The sequence below is a fragment of the Otolemur garnettii genome, unplaced genomic scaffold (genome assembly GCF_000181295.1).
Source record: "Otolemur garnettii isolate 467f Iridium unplaced genomic scaffold, OtoGar3 scaffold00056, whole genome shotgun sequence".
In the NCBI taxonomy this organism is placed as follows: domain Eukaryota; kingdom Metazoa; phylum Chordata; class Mammalia; order Primates; family Galagidae; genus Otolemur; species Otolemur garnettii.
In genome coordinates, this window is record NW_003852451.1 from 628,215 (window position 1) to 650,861 (window position 22,647).

A 22,647-nucleotide genomic window follows, 5' to 3' on the forward strand; every position below is an offset into this window, starting at 1 on the left:
CCGTGCGACAGCGACCCGGCCAGCCCCGGAGCTCAGTCCCCGAAGGTGAGCGGGCGGTCGGCGCGGTCCGGCCTGACCTGGCGGTCCCCGTGGGGCCCAGGCGGCCCGGCCCGGCGGCCTCGCGGCAACAAGTGCGGGTCAGTCCGGGCGCCCGCGGCCGTCCCGCTCCCCGGAGGCTGCTCCGAGCCCTGGCGAGCCCCGCGGAGGCCGCACTATGGGGAAAGTGGGCAGATTCACGCACTCCCGGTGTCTTCAGGGAAACTTTGTTCTTTAACTTGGCGGAGCCAAGAGGTGGAAGAGCTGGGCGTTTTCTGGGCCCGGCGCGGGCAGGGCGGGACGGCGAGAGAGTCGCACCCCCGCCACGGCTCACGCGGGCGGAAGTTTGTGTGGGGAGCGGGGCCTGGACGCCCCCCGGGCGGACCTGCGGCCGCGCATCCCCCTGCTTGGGGGTTGGACGCGGGACCGCCGGCCGCGGCTGGGGGACGGGGCGGGGTAACGGCCCCAGCGCTGGCCCGGCTTGGCCTGTGTGGGGTCCACTGGGGCAGGGCCCGCCGCCAGCTGCGCCCCCTCCGCTTTTTTGGAGGACTTTATGTTTTAACTTTTTATTTTTTGGCTGTTTTTGAGTGTTTTAATTTTTAAGCTATTCAGAGGAAAATGGGCTTAAACAAATTGATATAAACAACCTTAAATTACTCACAAGTAAAATAAAAAGTACTTTCGAATGCTTAGACTGAGTTATGCACCTGTCATACTTAGCCATGAAATGTAAATTTTCCAAAAATAGATTTTGGCTATTTTCCAGTTCTTGCTTGTAGTTAGTCTTAATAGGAACATCCAGAGTTCTTCAGTTACTTTATAAAGACTGAAAAAGGACATTTCGTATGTATTACTATTTGGAAAACAATCCGTAAATTCCTAGGAACTAGAGGTATTTGAGAAGTTATCATAATTTTAACGAACATTTATCAGATAACGCGAATCCTAGCTGTAAGGACTTTCCATGTATTAATTCATTTAATCTTTCCATTCATTAGCCACAAAATAGAGGTTTCCAGAGAACAACTGCTCAGCTAGTGAGGAATAGTGTTCAGGAAGATGCCAGACAGTAGAACCCTGGGTGCCTGGCCACCTTATCATAGTGCCTCTTTAGATTCTTTTGCAGGATTGCTTTTATTTTAATATGTTTCAAGAGGACCATGTGTTTAACAAAATTGTGTTAGTGTTAGAAGCTGTAATACTTTGATTAAAAAAAAATTCATGAGTTTTAGACCTTAAGCCTTGGCTAATATGTAAATCAATTTCTTAATGTCTAGTACTTCTTTTTCTTAGTGGAACTCGTTGAATTTACACCTTTGCTATTCTTTTCATACAGTGGATTCCATTAAAAAAGTTACATCTTTGTTTTTTAGGTGGATGAGTGATTGATGAACCTTACTAGGGTTTACTTTTGCAGTGTAAGGAAACAGAGTAGTTAGGATCAGTAACCTGTTTTTAGTCCTTTCATGTCTCTTTTTCACAGGGCTGTAAATGCCTAAGTAATCAGTTAGAATAGTCCCATAAATCAGTTCTGAGTTGACTGAAACACTGTAAGTGATCCATACTTTTTTCTCTCTGCTGCTCAATTTTAGAATGATAAATAGGAGTTCTGTGTATTTATTAAAATACATAGGCATTTTAACATCATTTGGTAAGAATATGATTGAGATCAGTTTTTAAAGTTTTTCCAGCTGTTGCTCATACTAAATTCTTGGTCCCTTTTAACGTGAATTTTTGTATAACTGCCTGTCCTTGGATGGACTTTTGCTTGTTAAGACTTTTAACAAGTCTGGGAAGATATGTAATTGGTGTTTCCTTATTTATTATTTGTTTTTTTATTCTTTCTCTAATTATTTTGAATTTTTTAAATACATAGGATGACAATGAAGATAATTCAAATGATGGGACCCATCCCCCCAAAAGGAGGCGAATGGGCTCAGGAGATAGCTCTAGGAGTTGTGAAACTTCAAGTCAAGATCTTGGGTATCGTTATTTTACTGCTTAATATTTTTGTGGTATGTTTTCTCTTCTCTGCATTAGCATTCTCTTCCCTTCACCTCCTGTCCTGGCAGGTATTAAAATTGGAATATATTCTTCCTGTGTCTCCCCATCCCCCAGCCTCCTTGCAGCCCCCTTTGTATTTCTGTGAATTTGACTACTGTAATACCACATGTAAGTGGAATCACACAATATTTGTCCTTTTGTTTCTGGCGTATTTCACTTAGTATAATGTCTTCAAGGTTCATCTGTGTTGTATCAGAATTTTTTTTTTTAAGGCCATATAATGGTCCATTGTATATGCTGCATTTTGTTTACTCATTCACATGTTTGTTGTCATTTGGGGTAGAATAATGGTTAAGTGAGCACTGGCATTTAGAGCTCCAGTGTTCAGTTTTTCTTGTGGACCTAGGGGTAGAATGGCTGGATTGGTTAGCTTTTTGAGGAACCACCAAACTGTTTCTCTTCATTCTTTTGATAGTATCCTTTGATGCACAAAACTTTATTTTGAAGTCCAAATTTGTGAACCTTTTTTTTTTCTTTTGCTTGTGCTTTTTGTGTTATATCTAAGAATCCATTGACAAATCCTAGATCATTAAGGTTTTTTGCAGGCCCGGGCTGGATTCGAACTGCCAGTTCCAGTGTATGTGGCTGACACCCTAGCCGCTGAGCTACAGGCGCTGAGCTTGATCATGAATGCTTTTGTGTTTTTTCTTTAGAGTTTTCTAGTTAGCTGTTATATTTAGGTGGTTCATCTATTTGGAGTTAAATTTTGCATGTGATACGAGGTAAAGGTCCAGTTTCATACTTCTGCATGTACTAGTTTTCTAGCACCATTTTTGAGAATATTCTTTTCCTCAGTTATTTTTTAAATGGATAGATGCAGTTAAAATAGTGTTATTCTAATTTAGAGGATAGATGCATAAAATAGTGTTATTAAATGGATAGATGGATAAAATAGTGTTGTTCTAATTTAGAGGTTGAATTGGCCCAGATCCTAAAATCTGTACTCTTTGCTATTCAGAGTAGAGATTGAAAATATGCTGAAAGCTTCACACAGGTCCATTCTTCACTGGGTTAGTGGAGTGTATGAGAACAAACAAGTACTATATATAGTCTATTTTCATGGGGAAATAGATTTTTAGAGTTCTGTTTTCTCAGCAGTTGGTGATTCACTGAACAGCAGCTGAGATGCGGGAGTTGATATTTTATACTTCAGGTAGATGAAATATTGGCTTAACATACATGTTAAGCTTAAGAGAAAGAATTCAAAGATGATTATCACTTTGCTTTGGGCTCATAGTTCTCTTAAGCTAAAAAATGCCTTTGTTCTTAGCAGTTCTGAGTCTTGGTTCTTTGTGGTATATAGAAAATTTTATTTTCAATGTACTTTTTTGATTTAATCATTATTTCTCTTCTATTTGTTTTGTAATTTTCTTTGATACACATGAAATGAAGTGATAGCAAAGAATTTATATACATAAAATAGTTTTAAAAAATCCTTAAAAATGTGTCATTAAAATTTAATAAAAGACACACTTAAGGCATAATATGTATTTCTGTGCTTAGCTTTAGTTACTATCCAGCAGAAAACCTGATAGAATACAAATGGCCGCCTGATGAAACAGGAGAGTACTACATGCTTCAAGAACAAGTGAGCGAGTATTTGGGTGTGACCTCCTTTAAACGGAAATATCCAGGTACTTAAGTCTTAGTTTATGTAGCAGATTAAATCTAACTTTTAACTAATAGTGATTCTTTATGATAGACTATCAGCTTCTGAATTCCTGTGTATGGTTATTTATAATTTTTTTATATTCTTACGCTCACCAGTTTTCGTTTATTACTGTCATTCAGCATCTCTTTTTGCTGTTGCTACATTCTGATGACTCAGAAACTGAATTTTTTTTTTTTTTGTTTGAGATCAAGTCTCACTTTGTTGCTCTTGGTAGAGTGCCATGGGGTCACAGTAACTTCAAACTCTTGCACGTAAGCAATTCTCTTGCCTCCACCTCCCAAGTAGCTGGGATTACAGGCACCCACCACAATGCCTAGCTATTTTTTGTTGCAGTTCTCGTTGTTTAGCTGGCCTGGGCCGGGTTTGAACCTGCCACCCTTGGTGTATGTGGCTGGCACCGTAACCACTGTGCTAAGCCGACTCAGAAACTAGAGAAAGGTGAATTTCCTGGTGAAAATTTTAGAAAAAATCATTTTATATTAAGAGCTTACCAGCTATGTAAGCCATGTTTGAATATGAGAGAGGCTGTTCATGATGAATTACTTTAACATAGTTATTTATGTTACCTTTGCTTTGGATTTTTCTATTTTCAATTTTATTATTCTTATTTCTGAACTTATAAGATTTTTGTGTAGTTAAATATTTTGAATATGTAATATGAGGCACTAAAATCAAATGTTTATGTTTTTATGTAAGTTTTACAGATGCATGATGTTTTACTATTTTTAATAGTCTTTTGTTCTTTTTTTAATTTGGAGATTTAGAGCGACGAGATTTGTCTCACAAGGAGAAACTCTACCTGAGAGAACTTAATGTCATTACAGAAACTCAGTGCACTCTAGGTAGTAAAAACTTACACATTTTTCAAGCTGAACATTATGAAATGATGTGCATAAGCATTTATTCCGTCCTAATTTTATAAAATGAATAAAATGAACTATTTAAATGCTGAAGTTTTTATTCATCTTTGACTCTTGGTAGAATGCAAAGGAGAAGGACAGATGGTTTCCAACTTGCAGTAATTTGACTTAATGAGTTTTGTACTTTGCGATGGTATGGCATATTCAGTAGAAATCACACTTCAAATATTCATACAACCATTCTCTTTTTCATTTTCAGTACAGCATTTAGTAAATTACATGAGCTAGTCAACACTTTATCATAAATATGCTTTGTGCAAAATGATTTTGCCCAACTGTAAGCCACTGTAAGTGTTCTGAGAAAATTTAAAAACAAATTTTTTTTCGAGACAGTCTCTCTTGCCCTGGGCTAGAGTGCTATAGCATCAGAGCTCACAGTAGACTCAAACTTCTGGGCTCAAGAGATCCTCTCGTCTCAGCCTCCTGAGGAGCTGGGAATACAAGTGCTACCACAACTCTTGGCTACTTTTTCTGTTTTTAGTAGAGATGGAGTCTTGCTCTTGCTCAGCCTGAGATCAAGCAATCTATACATCTTGGCCTCCCAGAGTGCAGAGTGCTGGGATTACAGGTGTGAGTCACCTCGCCTGGCCAGTGTTCTCAGAAAATTAAAGTCAGCTAGAAAGCCATTGATGCTTGGTAGGGTCAGTTTATTAAATTTAGTTTTAACTTAACGATAGTTTCAACTTACTATGGGTTTATCAGATATAACCCCATGGGAAGTCAAGGACTATCCGTGTTCTATGATAAGAGTATAATTTTCTAGTAACTGTCACAGAGTTTTCAAAAGTGTTTGTGTCAGAAAATTTGTATAGTAGTTTTTCAATTTACAGATTTTTTTTGTTGGGCCAGTGGATTGTGCTGTTGCCTCAGCTATTTGGGAGGGTGAGGCAGGGAGATCATTGTGGTAAAGGAGTTCAGGGCTGTAAGTGTGATATGATCAGACCTGTAAATAGCACTGTACTCCAACCTGGGCAACATAGCAAGACCCTGTCTCTTGAAAAAAAAAAGAAAGGGCAAGTTTTGTTCAGTTTTATGTTCTATATAATAATCTATGCTTTTTATTTTCATAAGAATTTTAGTACAGTATGGCTACTTTATCATATATAATAAAATCAGGGGAGTTCATTTCAGCAATTGGTAAAATTTGATACTATTTGGAAATTGTCTACATGATGCGTGCTGCGGATTATGGTGAAATTTGAATTTACTATGGTATTTCCAGTATATGCAGTTTGAAGACTGGCAACTATAATACCTTGCAAAACTTTTTTTTTTAAACCCATTAAATTTTTTGTATTATTTGTTAGTACACATCCTTAACAGTTGTACAAGAACAAATAGTATGTAGAATCTTTAAAAAAAAAAACCTGGTTTGGCTGAAAAATTGATTTCTTTGCCTTTCAAGATAATCTTTTAATTGTTTAACTTTATGTTAAAGATGTTAAATTTTATTGTTTTCAAATGTATTCAAGTATTTTGCTTTGACTGTTGGACAATCTTTTAAATGTAAGAGTAGTTTGAAGGAGAAGCAGTTTTGAAATGTTTTGTTCACTTAGCTTTAAAAGAGCTTTTTAACTTTTTTTTTTCCTGAAATAGGCTTAACAGCATTGCGCAGTGATGAAGTTATTGACTTAATGATAAAAGAATATCCAGCCAAACATGCTGAATATTCTGTTATTCTACAAGAAAAAGAACGTCAGCGAATTACAGACCATTATAAAGAGTATTCTGTAAGTAACTTGAGGTGACTGGCATGTTTTATTTGGATTGGAGGAATGACATTTTATAAACTTTATATGTGATTTCCAACTGTAATATTTTTCTTTCAGCAAATGCAACAACAGAATACTCAGAAAGTTGAAGCCAGCAAAGTGCCTGAGTATATTAAGAAAGCTGCCAAAAAAGCGGCTGAATTTAATAGCAACTTAAACCGGGAACGCATGGAAGAAAGAAGAGCTTATTTTGACTTACAGACACATGTAGGGTGACTTGAATGCATTAGTCTCTGAACCTTGCTTATTACTTGTTATTGCAACGTGCAGTGTTGTTATTCAGTATATTTTTGTGTGTTTTTTCTTTTCCCAGAATTTAAGGTATTATTTTTAATGATATGCATAATAACTCAGTTTACTTTCTTATTTGTGAGGTGTCATTTGCCTTATGATTGGTAATTTACTGAATGAGACTAATACTAGCTACGTATTGTACTTGCTGTGTGTCCCAAGGGTTTTAAGAGATTGCTGTATTAATTCTCACAGTAACTATGTCAGGTTGGAACTAGTACTGTTTCCATTTCATAGATGAGGCAATTGAGGTACAGAGAGATTGTGTGAGCTTCCTAAAACATGCTGCTATTAAGTGGGGAGCAGGCCGTACGCTGCCTGTCCTCAAAAGTTATGCTTATAGTGAGAGGCAGATGAAACTATCACATGCAGAACTGAAAGCACCAACTGCTTCCTTAGGTCATAGCTCCCAGCATCCCTTAAATTTCTAGCTTTTCTTTATTGTGGGGTGGTGTGCAGAGGGGAACATGTGGGGACTCTTTTCCTGAAGTCTCGATTGCTAGCATGCTGTAAGTTTTGTGTTTCTGTTTATGTTGACGTAGGTCATCCAAGTGCCACAAGGGAAGTACAAAGTTTTGCCGACAGAGCGAACAAAGGTCAGTTCCTACCCAGTGGCTCTCATCCCCGGACAGTTCCAGGAATATTACAAGAGGTATTAAGCAGTTTTAGTTACCATTGGTGTCAGCTGTTGGTGAGGGACTTCAGAGCCAGGTGTATTTGGCTCCTAACAGTTTTTGCATCTATAGATATTAGCCTAGGATGCTATGCAGGACTTTTGTTGATAATCCTTGTCTTCCCTGGTTCACGGCACCCTTCAGCCAGAACTTGAACATCTGCAGATGAAGCCTGGATTGCTCATGTTCCTGGCATCATGTCTGAGTTTGTCATAGGCAGGGGCCAGATTCCCTCACTGCTGAGAGTGTGGTCTGTGGCCCAGTAGTACTGGCATCAGCAGCTTGCCGGAGAATCTCAGGCTCAGTCAGCCCTAGACCCACTGACTCAAGAATCCCACTTTAACAGATGCTTCCATGATTCATGTACAGAGTAGAGTTTCAGAAGTGCTGACTTCAGCTGCGTAGATAGAGAAGGAGCAGAGAGGATACTGGGCGGGTGCAGGCATGGGCACCTGGTTGTTTTAGCCACATTGCCAACCTAGTCGCTGTTCCCATGCTGTGGACAAAAATGCTACTTACTCCTGTTCCCAACCTGAATGTAACCAAAAGAGCAGGACTAATAGGTTTATTTTGATTCAAAATCTCAGCTTTTACTTTAGCTTAAACCTTACTCTGGAACCATTTGTTCTTTAGAACAGACTGTTTTTTAGAGAATAGAATTTAGAGTATAGAATCATACCATTTGAATGTGAGATTTAGATTTAAGTTAATGGGCAGAAATTTTTATTTTTCAGATTTTTTTGTTCTGGGGGTCAGCAAATTATTAAAAGTATATCAATCGGTTTGCTTTTGGGGGTAGTGTCTTATTTGAGGGAGACTCTGATCCAGGGTTTTTTCCTGAATATAAGGGCTCTGTTGAGGCTGAGAGTGGAGGTGGCACTGTCTCACCTGGCCAGGGCAGGAGAGGTGATGGTGCCAGTCTTCAGCTTCAGACAGAATCAATGATAAAATTTGTTAGAATGTATGCTTTCCAGATTTGTTTAAAATAATTTGTTCCTGAAAGTTTTGTTTCTTAAATTGTATCTTAGGTAATGTGTCACGTACCATGCACTGCTGTGATTTACATGCATTAGTTTATTTAATCCACACTAGTTGTATGAGTCACCCTCTGTCAGACCTGTGTGGTGAGTGAAGGGCTGATGGTGCAGGGGAGCAGCAGCCACCTAGGATGGCAGTGGCTGTGGTATGAGCCAGTGGCAGAGCTGGGGCGCAGGCTTCTGTGCACTATTCTGTATCACTACGGTTTCACCCTTGTCTGCTAACATTTTATTTATAGGTTTTTTTTTTTTTGCGGGGGACGGGAGGTTAAGAGGAGAGGCATTATCTTTTTTTTTTTTTTTTTGAGACAGAATCACAGTATGTTGCCCTGGGTAGAGTGCTGTGGCTCACAGCAACCTCAAACTCTTGGGCTTAAGTGATTCTCTTCCCGGGTAGCTGGGGCTACAGGCGCCTGCCACAACTCCCGGATGTTCTTTTGTTGGAGTTGTCATTGTTGTTTGGCAGGCTCGGGCTGGATTCGAACCTGCCAGCTCTGGTGTATGTGGCTGGTGCCCTAGCTGCTGAGCTATGGGTGCCAAGCAGGCATTATCTTTAGATAGTAAGATTCAAACGCATATTTTGCATGTTCAGTCTAGGAAAAAAAGGTTCAGGCTTTTTAGTTATGATCCTTAGTTTATGACCAAAACAAAAATTTATTATTGCTAATCATTTTTCAAAAGTATTTTCGCCACTTTTGGGGTTGAGAAGTTTAAGGCTATCTTTATAGCTTAGAGAGGAGTCTATTCGTATTTAATAATAAAGGAAAACTGAAAATCTCTGAACTTAGGTACTCACCAGATGAGCTGCGGTATTTGCCATTAAACACAGCCCTGTATGAGCCACCTCTGGATCCTGAGCTTCCTGCTCTGGACAGTGATGGTGATTCAGACGATGTGGAAGATGGCCATGGTGATGAGAAACGGAAAAGTAAAGGCACTTCGGTAAGAGTGTCTGTCTTTAGTAGGTAGTATTCCCTCCCCTTAACTTTTGTCCATTGCTTTCCTGGAATATTACTTTGAACTTGTGTCACCATCTCTGAGAAAGAAACAGTTGTCTATGATTTCTAGAAAGCTTTCATCAAGAAAAGTTCTTTATTGTGTGTATTAAAATAATAAGCTGTGCGTGATCTTTGTTAAGTTCTGTGTTGAAGGTTACCGGTAGTTACATACATGTTGGACAAGGGTATGGAACACTAGTTCACAATCTTTTATTTAACTTGATGTTTGGTTAGCTTAAAATATTGAATAAAACAGACTTTGATATCTACTACAGAGGATTGTACTTTTCCTTGGTTTGAGTGAATCTGTTAGCTTGTATAACTGTTGCTTAATTAATCTTAAGACTTCCATAGGTGAACGTGTGTGTGTTGACTAATGGGCTATTCTGTTGGTCAGGTTTTCCTGTTCAGTCTTATTTTGGTGGCAAAGTGCAGATGAGAGACAGTGGGCAGCTAGCACACTGTGTGGACATGAAAGGGAGAACCAAAGCCCAGGGACAGTGTTGGGCTTTGATCCTACTAGTGACAAAGGCTTTGGGGTTTCCTTAGCATTGTGTTTTGAGTAACTGGCCATTTTAAACTTTTCACTGAAGTCAACTTGAACTTGAGAATATGCTTATACTACTTCGTGGTTAACAATAGCTTTAAAACATTTAATAAATCGCGTTACATGAAATACAATGCTACTCAAGTTTTAAAGTGGTGATCCCAGCTTTTCTCCCGTCTTGTTGCTGAAAGAGAGGAGCTATGGTTTTGAGGGTCCTGAAGCCACCCTTCCTCTTTTGCTGCTGGGACGGCTGCAAGTTAATCCAACATTTTGGGAAAACATTTTGGCAGCATACCGAGAATATTAACTTTCATAAAATTTGATTTAGCAAATCCACTAATAGAATTTATCTTAAGGACTTAATAAGATGCTGACAAAATTTAATGTTAATTATGTCCATTTGAATGTTTATAGTATTTCTTATACAGAATACTATATCACCCACTGTAGTTACCCATAGTGGGTGATATTTTTACATTTACATTATAGAAATAACAGTTCAAAGAATATTTAATGATCATAAGAAAACATACATAATGCTTTAAAAACTACTAAAACACACATGTGCACAGACAGTGTAATCCAGGTTTGTGATTTAGAAACTGAGGAGCTGTTGCATAGATGGGGGTGTAAGTGGGAGTCCGAGTGTCTGCCATGAACACACCCCCGAAGAGGACAAAGGCCACTGGCTAATGTTTATAGTGACTGTCTCAGGTCGCTACAGATAACCTGAATTTTCCATTTATAATTTTTTTATATGAACACAAATTGTTATCCTAATTAGAAATTTTAAAGTTATAAAATAAAGAATTAAGTGGTTTGATACTGAGGTCTTAAACTGTGACCATGTTAAATGCTGTTGTAAGTAGTTGGAGCTGTTTAACATCACGCAGAAGGGCTTTCTTAGTGACCTTTATTACTTAGCAAAAATATCCACACTTATTTGTAACAATGTATTTTTGTGTGAAATGTCTCCTTTATGATATAAAGAATGGAGTTGAAGCTATATGGCAGAATAATAAATAGGTAAAGTAGATTCTGTTTTTGTTGACTGAAGTAATAAGCTGATTAAGGTACTTAACTGAAATAAATGGAATTAGTTTTATGCTATATTATACTTAAAAGAAGGATGGTTTTGTTTTTTTTTTTTGAGACTAGTCTTACTATGTAGCCTTCAGTAGAGTACTGTGGCATCACAGCTCACAGTAACCTCAAACTCTTGGGCTTAAGCCATTCTCTTGCCTCAGCCTCCCAAGTAGCTGGGACTACAGGTGCCCGCCACAATGCTTGGCTATTTTTTGGTTATTGTTGTCATGTTGTTTGGCAGGCCTGGCCTGGGCTCGAACCCACCACCTGTGGTATATGTGGCTGGCGCCCTAACTGCTAAGCTATAGGCGCAGAGCCAGGATGGGTGATTTTCTTTTTTTTGCAGTTTTTGGCCAGGGCTGGGTTTGAACCCACCACCTCTGGCATGTGGGGCCGGTGCTCTGCCTTTGAGCCACAGGATGGGTGATTTTTAATGAGTTATTTTTGTCTCCACTGGAAAAAGTTTTCTTATATTTATTTTTATTTCATTTCATTTTATTTTTTTGAGATAGAGTCTCACTTTGCTGGCCAGGTGGAGTGCTATAGTGTCATAGCTCCCAGCAGCCTCCGTCTCTTGGGCTCAAGCAATCCTCTTGCCTCAGCCTCCTGAGTAACTAGGCGCCCACCATAGCACCCCATTATTTTTAGAAACCTCTTCTCACTCTTGCTCAGGCTGGTCTGGAACTCCTGAACTCAGAATAGGTAGCAACCCACCTACCTCAGCCTCCCACACCTGGGATTACAGGTGTGAGCCACTGCGCCCAGCCCTTTTCTTATATTTAGAACGATGTTTTTATTTTTAAATTGATGAAACTTTAAAACTTTTAAAAAATATTTTCTCTAGAATTCATACCCAAATCTATATTCCAATGTTTTTGCCTTTGAACTCCAGGACAGCTCCTCTGGCAATGCATCCGATGGGGAAAGCCCTCCTGACAGCCAGGAGGACTCTTTCCAGGGAAGACAGAAGTCTAAAGACAAAGCTGCTACTCCGAGAAAAGATGGTTCCAAACGCTCTGTACTGTCCAAATCAGTTCCTGGGTACAAGGTAGAAGAAAAAAGCCCCTGATTCAGCTTCTTACTGACCAGCCTCTCTCCCTGAATGTTTAACTTTGACTCTCAGGAGGTGGAGCCTCTGCCCCACCGCACCTCCCTGGCTGTCCTCTGTGCTGTGCCTCTGCCAGCTGCTTTCTTTTTCGCTTTACCTCCCTGGGGCTTTTCTGTCACTTTTGGCTATGGTTTAGCTTCTGTTTTCTGCATATGTACATTTTGAGTCTTTTTTTTCTTTTATATCATAACCAGGCAAGTATGGAAAAACATTATTTGATAGCTAGAAGTTGATGCTTTGTTGCCTTGGAGTAGAGGTAAACATCCCACCTTGTGGCACAGCTAGCGCTGCAAACAGCAAAGCCCAGGTGGGGAGAGTGAGTTGCCTTTCTGTTGTGCCTTTCACTAAGGAAGATTTGAGTTCTCCCTAAGGATTAGGATTGATCCATCTGCCAAATCCAGCTTACTCTGGGACAAAAATACTAAAACCTGTTATTTACATTGTAGTGATTGTTAGCATAGCCTTGGCAAAAAGCCTGTATGATTCTATGACAAGGATTAAAACTTATTTATTAACTTTTAGATCTGATTATTTTCAGAGTAGATTGTCAGCAATTATTATTTTTAATGTTTCCTTCCTCTGTCATCTCCTTTTTCTTTTGAAGAAAAGGTGAGGTGAGAGGTGAGTAGCCTTACGTGCGTATAGGGTTTTCAGAATATCATAAAAGGAATAGAATTAGCTGTACAATTTTGTTTTGGATGGTGATAATAAAATATACTTTTTTTTGGCTTGGAATATATTAGAATATGTTTGTGAAGGTGTATTGAAGGAGAGTTTTAGGGTAAGGTGATGAGAAGTTTGGCCAAGTGGAACTGCTACACACCCTTTCAGGGAGGTGTCACTGGTGGGTGATCACAGGAACATGCTGAGAGTCCCCTCAGCCTAACCAGTCAGAGGTGTCACTGTGGCAGATCAGAGGAACATGCTGAGAGTGCTGTCAGCCCCGTCCCTCACCCAACCAGAACACTTTCTTGAAGAAAAAGGCAACATAACAAAGTAGCATTGTTCCATATTTTATTAGAAAATGCTTTTATGTAATCAATTTAAAAATATATTTTTGAAGCCTTATATGGCAAACATATTTTAAGATTTATTCAGCAAGGGTTGCTGCCAAGGGTGGCTTCAAGAGGCTGCGGCTGTGTGGCTTTGTACTTGACGTTGCATGTATAGCATTCTCCTTTCTTTAAAGATTTAAGTTAATTTTTAATGATTGAAAGCAAATGAACTCCAAAGATTAAATTTTGGAAACAGCCCACATGAATGAGCCTGTGTGCTGGTCTGTTACAAGCTTCAGGCAGAAAAGGTGGCATGGAGCCACCCTGCCAGGTGGGCTCAGTGCCATGTAGATCTCTCCAATGCAGTGGTTCTCAACCTTCCTAATGCCGCAGCCCTTTTATACAGTTCCTGTGGGTCGCCACCCACAGGTTGAGATCCGCTGCTCTAAAGCAAGCCACAGGATCATGGGTTAGAAAGACAGAACTTCGCAATAGATGTTTTTATACAGGCTGAAAAAGGAAAACTACTCAATTATCATTGGTTTAGTTTCTAAGAAATTAAATAGGTTAACATACGTTAATAGTACTCAAGGGAGTCTGATATGCAAAATATACTTTTTGTAATCTCTGTACATTTTAGTACCTTAAAAAATAAAATGCAGGTATTTCAAAGATGGGAACAACAAGTATCTGTATGTAATACATTAATGCGAACATGTTTATGAAAAGTTAACCTCTATGAAAAGTATTAATAAGCCAAGATGTGCCTAAATATTAGGGTACTTCAAGCTGAAGGTCATATATGTATAAATATGTTTTAAAATATGGGAATTAAGAAAAATGATGATGTGGGTGGCGCCTGTGGCTCAGTGAGTAGGATGCTGGCCCCATATACCGAGGGTGGCAGGTTTGAACCCGGCCTTGGCCAAACTGTAACAAAAAAATAGCTGGGCGTAGTGGCGGGCACCTGTAGTCCCAGCTACTCAGGAGGCTAGGCAAGAGAATTGCCTAAGCCCAGGAGCTAAGAGTTTGCTGTGAGCTGTGATGCCATTGCACTCTACTGAGGGTAACAAAGTGAGGCTCTGTCTCTTAAAAAAAGAAAAGAAAAAAGATAATGTATTTGTCCAATGTCTTGCTTAATAAGATTCACTAGTGCTTGCCTTTACTTTGTAGGACAGTATTGTTTAGGTTACATTAACCTGAAATTTAAAGCATCATTGTTAGGATTCAGGCCTATAAGTATATAATTAAAATCTATACTATATTAGTGCTACTATGAAAGTGTCACTGAAATGTTTGACTGTTTTTCAAGCAGAAAAGTTCAGTGTGCTATGAGCCTTGAGCTTTCTGAGAACTGTTAGGATGGTGTTTTGTTTTTGTCAGTGATGGAACTCTGGTGATGTTGCAGTTGTTGGGAGAACCGATTGTCAGACACACGTAGGGTTCTGTCCTGTTAAGTGTTCAGGGGCTCTGCACTTGTTCACGTTCTTCCTTCCTCTCCCGACCCTGTAGCCCACCTCGACTATCTTCCCCAGCCCACAGTCCTTAGTTGATGTGTAAAGCCTTGGATGCAAGCATTATAGTTTCTTAGAGAGGTCAGAGGCTTGAAATGCACAAAGTATTTTTGTAAACTGATCTGCAGCGTCTTTGCAGAAAATGCTACAAAACTGTCTCTTTCTCTCCTGTCTCTCCCTCTTTTCATCAAGATGAAGAATATTGATTGGGTAAGAAAATTTTTCAGTGATTTAACAAAACATTATGATTTAAGCTTTGAAGTAAATTTAAGAGTTTTATTGGTATCCTTTTTATCATAGGTGTTTAATGTATATTTTAATAATTGTAGAACTTGAATTGCTCTAGAATGTGAATGAGTAGCTTTGTGTTTTATTCCTTTTGACTTATGTTTTGTAAAGGATCTCCTGAATTCTCTTTCTAGAAGTTAATATTGTATGGCTACTTCCTTGGCTTTAGTGAAAGATATTAGAGTACTTATTATGCTAGTATCTAACTTAAACTGCAAATATTAAAATAAGTATAATCTTTTACACTTAGTATAGGTACTATAACCAAAAGAGATTTCTTAGTTTTGGTGGATAGGTGGCTTTCTGCTGTATATTATGACAGCTAAAGAATTGACCATAACTGACCCAGAATTTGGATCAAATAAGTGCACTTCCTGGCTGTTTTTTATTTAGGTGTAGAAACACACACTGAGAACTTCATGCTTAGAATGTAGCAGTTAACAACAGAGGGTAACTACACTGCAAGACTTAAAAGGTTTGAGCATGTGACACTATCCTTTCGTTGGGGGGGAGCAGGGTATAAAAATATATATATATAAAGGAGATGTAGAATAGTTAACAGTCAAATTTTATATGTTATGTTTAACTTCTTTGATATTTATTATTTTGTAGAGACATTTGTGAATGTTTAGTTGTTTTTATTATATTTATGTATAAGGTTGACTTTTTTTTTAAATAAATAAGCCAAAAATTCTTTTTGAATGCCTCTGTCATCTTTTGCAAAGAAAGGTAATTTTAAAAGTAAAAAACCTAAAAGAATTAAGAACAAATTATGTAGGCCTAACAAATTAAGAAAGTGGCAGTGAGACATTTGAAAACTGGGGTTATCATACAGTGTTTTTGTTCAGGTTCCTTTGGGTTCAGTAACTTAGGCAAATACAAGATGCATTTGGATGGGCTGGAATAAAATAGAAATGTAAGAGTTCCACTTAAAGTACCTTTGTTCCAGTTGATGTATGTGTATTTATATATGCCCCTGCCCCTTTCATTCTTGGCCCACATATGCTCTTTCTGCCACTGTCACTTACAGGTGCCTCCAGCATGAGTGAGCATCACTTTGTAGTGGTCACAGCTGTGACGCTGGGACACTCTCCTTTTGGTTGCTTTGGGTACAGTGAACCTTTTTTCCTTTGTTCTTAACATGTGTTGCCAAATATGTCTAAATCCAGATACCTTCTTTGGACTGTGCATATTTTTAATATGAAACATGAGTAATACTCAAAAAATATGTTTTTTTAAGTGACTGCAATTGTTTTTTGCTTGTCTGAAATTGTATTTTTCTCAATTTTATGTTTTACATTTCATAGTGAATCCTTTTTTCCTTTACCTTAGGCTCTTTTATTAGATATGCAAAGAGAATAACCACACAACTGTTTCCTGCAAACATTTACGCACATGACAATGCATGCATGAGATCGTCCAGTTAAAATGTTGAAACAGGTGGGCGGCGTCTGTGGCTCAAAGGAGTGAGGCACGCCCCATATGCTGGAGGTGGCAGGTTCAAACCCAGCCCTGCCCCCAAACTGCCCCCCACCCCCAATGTTCAAACAGATTTTTTAATGTAGATTTTTAGACTTTTAGATCTAATTTTACAACTTTGGCAAACATTGGTTTTTAAACAAAATCAACACAGAATCTGCTTAAAACTCAGTTTTCTTTTTTATAACAAACCTGACTTCCATGTAGGTAATCATTTGGCACTTGGATTTTCTTCCAATTAATAGTGACATGAGACTGTATTTAGTCCTTTCCTTCCTGTACAGATTTTACTGTGCATTTAGGGAGTGTAGAATGCTACATTTAACCTTAATGTGAGATCATGCTATTTAGAGTTTTAAAATTAAATCTAAGGCTTTTGTCTGTAAGCTGCTGTCATGTGTCTTGGGCAGACTCAATGTCAGATTACGTCTTTCAGAAAGGTTTGAACATAAAGGGAACTTTACTAAAATTCCCAAAAGTTAAGGCAATAGAGTAACAGAATTCCTTTTGAACCCATAGTAAACTCTTCTGGCATGAATTTATAGCCCTCTTCTACCCTTCCAGCCAAAGGTCATTCCAAATGCTATATGTGGAATTTGTCTGAAGGGTAAGGAGTCCAACAAGAAAGGAAAGGCTGAATCACTTATACACTGCTCCCAATGTGATAACAGTGGTAAGTATTTCAATGTCTTCTTAAAATTTTAACCACCCTATTTGTTGCTTCAAAAACTAAGATTTACAGTTTCAGTTAGACTTCAACCAAAGAATTATCAAATAATATACAGGGTAATTGGTGTGCCATAGACACTGCCCATTATTTTCTTTTACATTGTATTTTCATTTCTTTTTGACAATTAAACATCATAGTCCATCTTGGGGTGTCCTAAAGAAAACTAGAATAGAACCTCCATACCTGACATCTCCCTGCATTTATTGCCTCTTAAGTGACTTAATTTTCTCAGACCAGACGTGCACTTGTGTGCATTATCAGTGCAGTAGGCCTAGTTGCTTACGTTGACCACCTCTTTATGTTTAGGAGCTGGCTACAGTCCCTTGAGTGGTCAACTTACAGAGGTTCTACTGTATTTTATATGCCATAATCATTGTGTGAAATCTACTAATACTGGTTTTGATTTAGGCCATCCTTCTTGTCTGGATATGACCATGGAGCTTGTTTCTATGATTAAGACCTACCCATGGCAGTGTATGGAATGTAAAACATGCATTATATGTGGACAGCCCCACCATGAAGAAGAAATGATGTTCTGTGATGTGTGTGACAGAGGTTATCATACTTTTTGTGTGGGCCTTGGTGCTATTCCATCAGGTAAAGATTAAAATTAGAAAACATTATCTTTGAGGGATGAGACTTGCCCAGCAGTTTTTTTAGGCTGCATAAGCACTATGACGTGAAGAGCCTGCCCAGGTCATGTCCACAGCTGTTCTTCCCTAGGCAGCCCCACAAAGGACAAATGATATGTCAGAAAGCCTAGGCTAGGTTTTGGAAGTATAGTTCAATGTATAGGATGGGCTTGGTGTTTTCTATTGAAGTACCTGAAGCAACAGATCATTAATTTGTTTCAAAGCTTTGACTTTATTTTTATACATCTATTTAGAAATTTAACAAAATGATTGCTATGTCTTTATACATATTAAACCAGATTTCTATAAATTGAGGCAGCATGACAATTCCAGAGAACTTTAGAATAAACAATTGAAAAAAATCACAGTAATTAGACTAAAACATTACACAGATAATTGTGTAACTTTAGAACTTATTTGCATAGTTAACACTGTAATACTCTATAAAGTATAGGCCTAAAACTAAGTTTTCTGGGAATGATTAAGAAGCAAGCAACTTAAATAATGATTTAATGGTTCTCTAGCAATTGACTCGGCTCAAGTATGTAGTACAGTTTCTCATGGTGCTGTTAAAATCAGGACTTCAGACAATGCCGTTAGACACACAACTGCCCATGAACAGCAGAGAAAAAGGCTTTAAGAAGCCAAATTCAGTAATGGGTTTTATATTGGGATTTGTACTACTTTTGAAGTTTGATAGTGTTTAAATTTCAGGAAGGATTACAATAATTTTCTAAAGGCATGTATTGTATAGTATTGCCTATTGCATGCAACCCCCTCAACTTGTACAATATTTCATGTGGTATTGATTACATTGGTTATTTTAAGGGAAGTTTACATGTTTCTAAATTAAGGACCTCATTAGTGCCCTCCTCATTGCAGATCTGCAGAGAAAACATTAGTGACAGCTAAGGAAGAATAGCTTAAATGGGCTTATAATTCAGTCCTGTAGAAATAAAGTTTAATTCTGTATTAACTAACAATTTTTTTCCTAGGTCGCTGGATTTGTGACTGTTGTCAGCGAGCCCCCCCAACACCCAGGAAAGTGGGCAGAAGGGGGAAAAACAGCAAAGAGGGATAGTTTTTTTGACCCTAATATTGAATATACACTTAAGTGGAATATTTGGTGCCAGTTTATTTACAACATTTTCATTTTTATGTCAATAAAAGAACTTTGAAATTAAATATGGGCTTAAAATCTGCAGTTGATTTGTTATAAGCTGCTTTTACCCTTGAAACTAATTCCAAGTAGAGAAACAGTCCATCTTCCCAAAGATTTTTATCTCTCACTGCTTTGGCTTTCTCCAGCAATTCAGTGGAAATATTTAACAATAATTAGAAATACTTACATATTCTTCTGGTAGACTGAGAGGTTACTGTTATTCTCATGAAACTTTCTTAATATGCATCATTTTTTCCAGTCTACCATAGGTAGCATAACAAAGTTATTAAAAATAACTAAACAAGTTTAATTTATAGGTAGCCCAAGATTAAAATGACAAAGGGACTATTAAGATTTGGTGTAGGTGGATTTAGAATTGTCATTATTGGTACAGGACCAAAAAGTTCGTAAATGCCTGCCAGGAAATGCTGTTTAGATAAAAGTACCATCCCTAGTTAGGGTATAGGCTTGGGGCTTCAGTTCAGGAAAGTATAAATAAATCATTAACATTTCTGACTTGATTTCAGTGACTCTTGTGAGCTTACACATTGAACTTCCTTTAGAACCTCTAAAGTAAAATTATAACATTATCAACTTTTTAATCTGTGTTAACTGCATGAAAGGTGGTTCTATTTTTTTTTTTTATATAATAAACCTAAGTCACTAATAATCTTTCATCACCTGACAAGCTATCAAAATGGAGTTTAAACATTTTATTGTGCATATTCCTTTTATAGGAGTTCTGATCTTGAAAATACTATGCTTGCTGCTTTTCCAATTTTTGGTTTTTGGGATAACTGAGGTAACAAAACCATATATGGCTTTATTTTTCCATTCCTGGACTAAAAAAAGGTAATCAGAACTTCAACCAGGTGAAAGTAGCAAGGTTCACAGCAAACTGCAATCAACTTCACAGATTAGGGGTATTATACTAAAGACTATGCTTAATGACTCAGAAAAGAATTTCAAGGACCAGTTTCAAAATACTAATTAATATTGTCCAAAGAACAGACTCCTCTTCTTGAGATGCGTCTTCAGGAGCATAAGGATGCTTCTGACCTGGGTCTGCACCCTCTGAGGAATAAGCAGGCTCACCAAATGGGTACTGTTCGATTGTTCTATCATAATACACTTTCATTTCAAATTCGCTCTCATGGTGAGAGGGGTGTCCATAGATGCCTATTCCCACGGGACGCTGGAAATGTGCTGGTATAAAAACAACATCCTGGCCACAAGTGACGGACTGTAACTCGTAGTCATCGAAACTCGGATGGAGGGTGCTGTCAGACACGTACAGGTCTGCGTCTCCTTTCAAGCTCTGCATCTTAAGAACGATCTTTCCCTCATGATTTAACCTCAAGTAACTGTAATTCCCGGCTCCTATCTGACCCTGAACAACATGCAGAAGGAGCCATTCTTCTGGAACGTCCTCCTCTTCAAAGCAGTTCGCTAGGGACACGGCTTGCGATGCCAGCAGCACCAGCACTGCTCTCCCCCAGGGAGCCGCCGGCCTCCGGGGAGCGGCCATGGCTGGCGGCTCTCAGCTCATGGATTCCCGACCCGTCAGCGCTCTGTGGGTAAAACCACGGTGACACGCTTAGCCACGGCGCCGCTGCCACGACCGCGCCCCGCGAAGCTGGCCGAGGGCGAGTCCGGCCCAGGAGTCCTCGAGCCCGGTGAATCCATTCCGGCCCACCCCCGCCAGCCAGGGAGGGGCCAACAGGGGAGAGGAGGTAGAGACAGGAGGGGGAGAGGAGCGAAGAGTCGGGGAGAGTAAAGGGAGGGGAGAGGAGGGAGAGACGGGAGGGGGAGATAAGGGAGGGATAGGAGAGGCGAGCCCGGGCGAGGAGCGCAGGGGAAGGGAAGAGCTAACGGGAGAGGAACGAGCGGGAAGAAGGGCCGCCGAGCCCCCCCACGACAGCGCGGTGTCCACCGGGCGCGGAGGCAGGGCCACCATCGCGCCCCCCAAGACTCACCACCGCCGCCCGCAGAGCGCCACGCGGCGCCAGGCACATCAGCAGCCGGCCCCGGCCAGGCCGGAGGAGGCGGAAGTGGCGCTGCGGCCCGGAAGTGAGGCAAGGCGGAAGCGAGGCGCCTCCCGGAACTGAGTCCTGTGGGATCCGGGCACAGTGCAGCTATCGCGAGAATGGCGAAGGGGGAGCGGGCGCTCAGCCGCGCTGGGGTCGTAACGATAGCAACAGCGGTGTGGAGGAGGGCTGGGCGGTCGGGGCCGGGGTCCTGGAGTGTGCGCGGAGCCCAGGCAGACCGCGAAGCTCCTGAACCTGCCTGCGGGTGAGGGATACGTCTGCCCGCACTTGGGGTCCCGGCACCTGTTCCCGATATCAGCCTCCGGGTCGCGTCTTCTGTATGATCTCTGGGTCCTGGGGTCCCTCATATGAGCCCACCGCTGTAGGAGCCTCCAGGTCCCTGATTCCTGTGTCAGTGAGGGCAGCCTGGGCCTGGGATCAGCAGGGCTGCGGGAGAGGGTCTTGGCACCCTTTGAGTTTCTTTCAAGAACAGGGCATTTTGTGAAGTGCTTCTTAAGGAGGCTTCACTATCGAGTTGTGTTTAGATTAGGAATTTATTTCGTTAACTTGGAGTATGATACTAAGGGAAACTTGTGGGCTGTTTGAAAAGGGATACCAGTAAAGATTTTGGGACTTCGTTGTCACACCTTCACTTGTGTTGATTCCAAACCTTGTGCGTCAGTGTAGAACTTGCCAAATCACTTTTGTGGAGAAACGGGTGGAGAATAAATTTGAAAGCATGTGCTCACCCCTTGCACCTCTTTCTGTGGACCCAGAACTCTGCCAATTAGCTACAAAACGTTTGTCTTGGTCTGGATGCTAGGGGAGTTTCTTCCTGGACTTAGCGTGTGTTGGCTTAAAAGAAAGCGCATGTAGAGACACTGAATTGTTACATTTGCAGTCACATATGGTTTTGTGGTATGACAGTTAAGATTTTCTTTGGATTGGTTTTACTTAGGTTGGAAGAAGCTGTATTCACATGGGTGCACTGATGTTTGGACCAGTGATGAACGCAGCTGTCACTGATGGTGGAGTTGGAGATGAGTGGAGATGTGGCTCAGAGCCCCTTGGAGCTCCAGGGAGAAGGCAGAGAGTGATTGGTGAGGTATGCCTGCCACAGAGAGAAAGACATGCTTACCAGATGCAAAAAGCTTTTCAAGAGAAGCAGATTTTAGGAACCAGCCCACCTCTGTATGAAGGGACAAGAAGTTGGGAGTTGATTAGTCAACCTCCAGCTCATATGTGGAATGTATGTGTGTGTATCCCTGATGATCCTCCTACTTATCCACTGTGTGTGTGTCCCTGACGATCCTCCTACTGACCCACTGTGTGTGTCCCTGACGATCCTCCTACTGATCCACTGTGTGTGTGTCTCTCTGATGATCCTCCTACTGACCCACTGTGTGTGTGTCTCTGATGATCCTCCTACTGACCCACTGTGTGTGTCCCTGACGATCCTTCTACTGACCCACTGTGTGTGTGTCCCTGACGATCCTCCTACTGACCCACTGTGTGTGTCCCTGATGATCCTCCTACTGACCCACTGTGTGTGTGTCCCTGACGATCCTCCTACTGACCGTGTGTGTGTCTCTCTGATGATCCTCCTACTGACCCA

The 22,647-nt window shown here is 40.2% G+C and overlaps 3 protein-coding genes across 4 annotated transcripts in view; 2 read left to right on the forward strand and 1 right to left on the reverse strand.

Moving 5' to 3' along the window:
* Positions 1 to 6: 6 nt before the first annotated feature.
* On the forward strand, positions 7 to 19,028 carry PHF10 (PHD finger protein 10). 2 transcript variants are annotated; one of them, XM_003792367.3, is made up of 12 exons: positions 7 to 45; positions 1,913 to 2,019; positions 3,604 to 3,734; positions 4,531 to 4,614; positions 6,289 to 6,422; positions 6,522 to 6,671; positions 7,298 to 7,407; positions 9,255 to 9,408; positions 11,990 to 12,145; positions 17,046 to 17,154; positions 17,620 to 17,808; positions 18,839 to 19,028. In XM_003792367.3, exons 2-12 carry the CDS (start codon positions 1,967 to 1,969, stop codon positions 18,922 to 18,924), a joined length of 1,356 nt encoding a protein of 451 aa, XP_003792415.2. In that variant the 5' UTR covers positions 7 to 45; positions 1,913 to 1,966; the 3' UTR covers positions 18,925 to 19,028. The 2 variants fall into 2 exon arrangements, with proteins under 2 accessions (XP_003792415.2, XP_023370405.1); XM_023514637.1 differs by having other exon boundaries at positions 4,537 to 4,614.
* A 130-nt stretch (positions 19,029 to 19,158) lies between these two features.
* Positions 19,159 to 21,050, reverse strand: CUNH6orf120 (chromosome unknown C6orf120 homolog). The gene is made up of 2 exons (XM_012806742.2): positions 20,982 to 21,050; positions 19,159 to 20,576 (listed from the first exon to the last, which is right to left on the reverse strand). Exon 2 carries the CDS (start codon positions 20,531 to 20,533, stop codon positions 19,958 to 19,960), a length of 576 nt encoding a protein of 191 aa, XP_012662196.1. The 5' UTR covers positions 20,534 to 20,576; positions 20,982 to 21,050; the 3' UTR covers positions 19,159 to 19,957.
* A 128-nt stretch (positions 21,051 to 21,178) lies between these two features.
* The window catches only part of WDR27 (WD repeat domain 27), a 147,793-nt gene continuing 146,324 nt past the window's right edge, over positions 21,179 to 22,647 (forward strand). Inside the window, exon 1 of the mRNA XM_012806750.2 lies at positions 21,179 to 21,297. The gene's annotated coding sequence lies outside the window, so the exon portion shown is untranslated. The remainder of the gene's footprint in view (positions 21,298 to 22,647) is intronic.

Coding starts and splice junctions, on each gene's coding strand:
- PHF10 (XM_003792367.3), top strand. CDS start 1,967: ATGGGCTCAGGAGATAGCTCTAGGAGTTGTGAAACTTCAAGTCAAGAT. Junction 6,423..6,521: donor ACCATTATAAAGAGTATTCT/GTAAGTAACTTG, acceptor TTTTTCTTTCAG/CAAATGCAACAACAGAATAC. Junction 6,672..7,297: donor ATTTTGACTTACAGACACAT/GTAGGGTGACTT, acceptor ATGTTGACGTAG/GTCATCCAAGTGCCACAAGG.
- CUNH6orf120 (XM_012806742.2), bottom strand. CDS start 20,533: ATGGCCGCTCCCCGGAGGCCGGCGGCTCCCTGGGGGAGAGCAGTGCTG.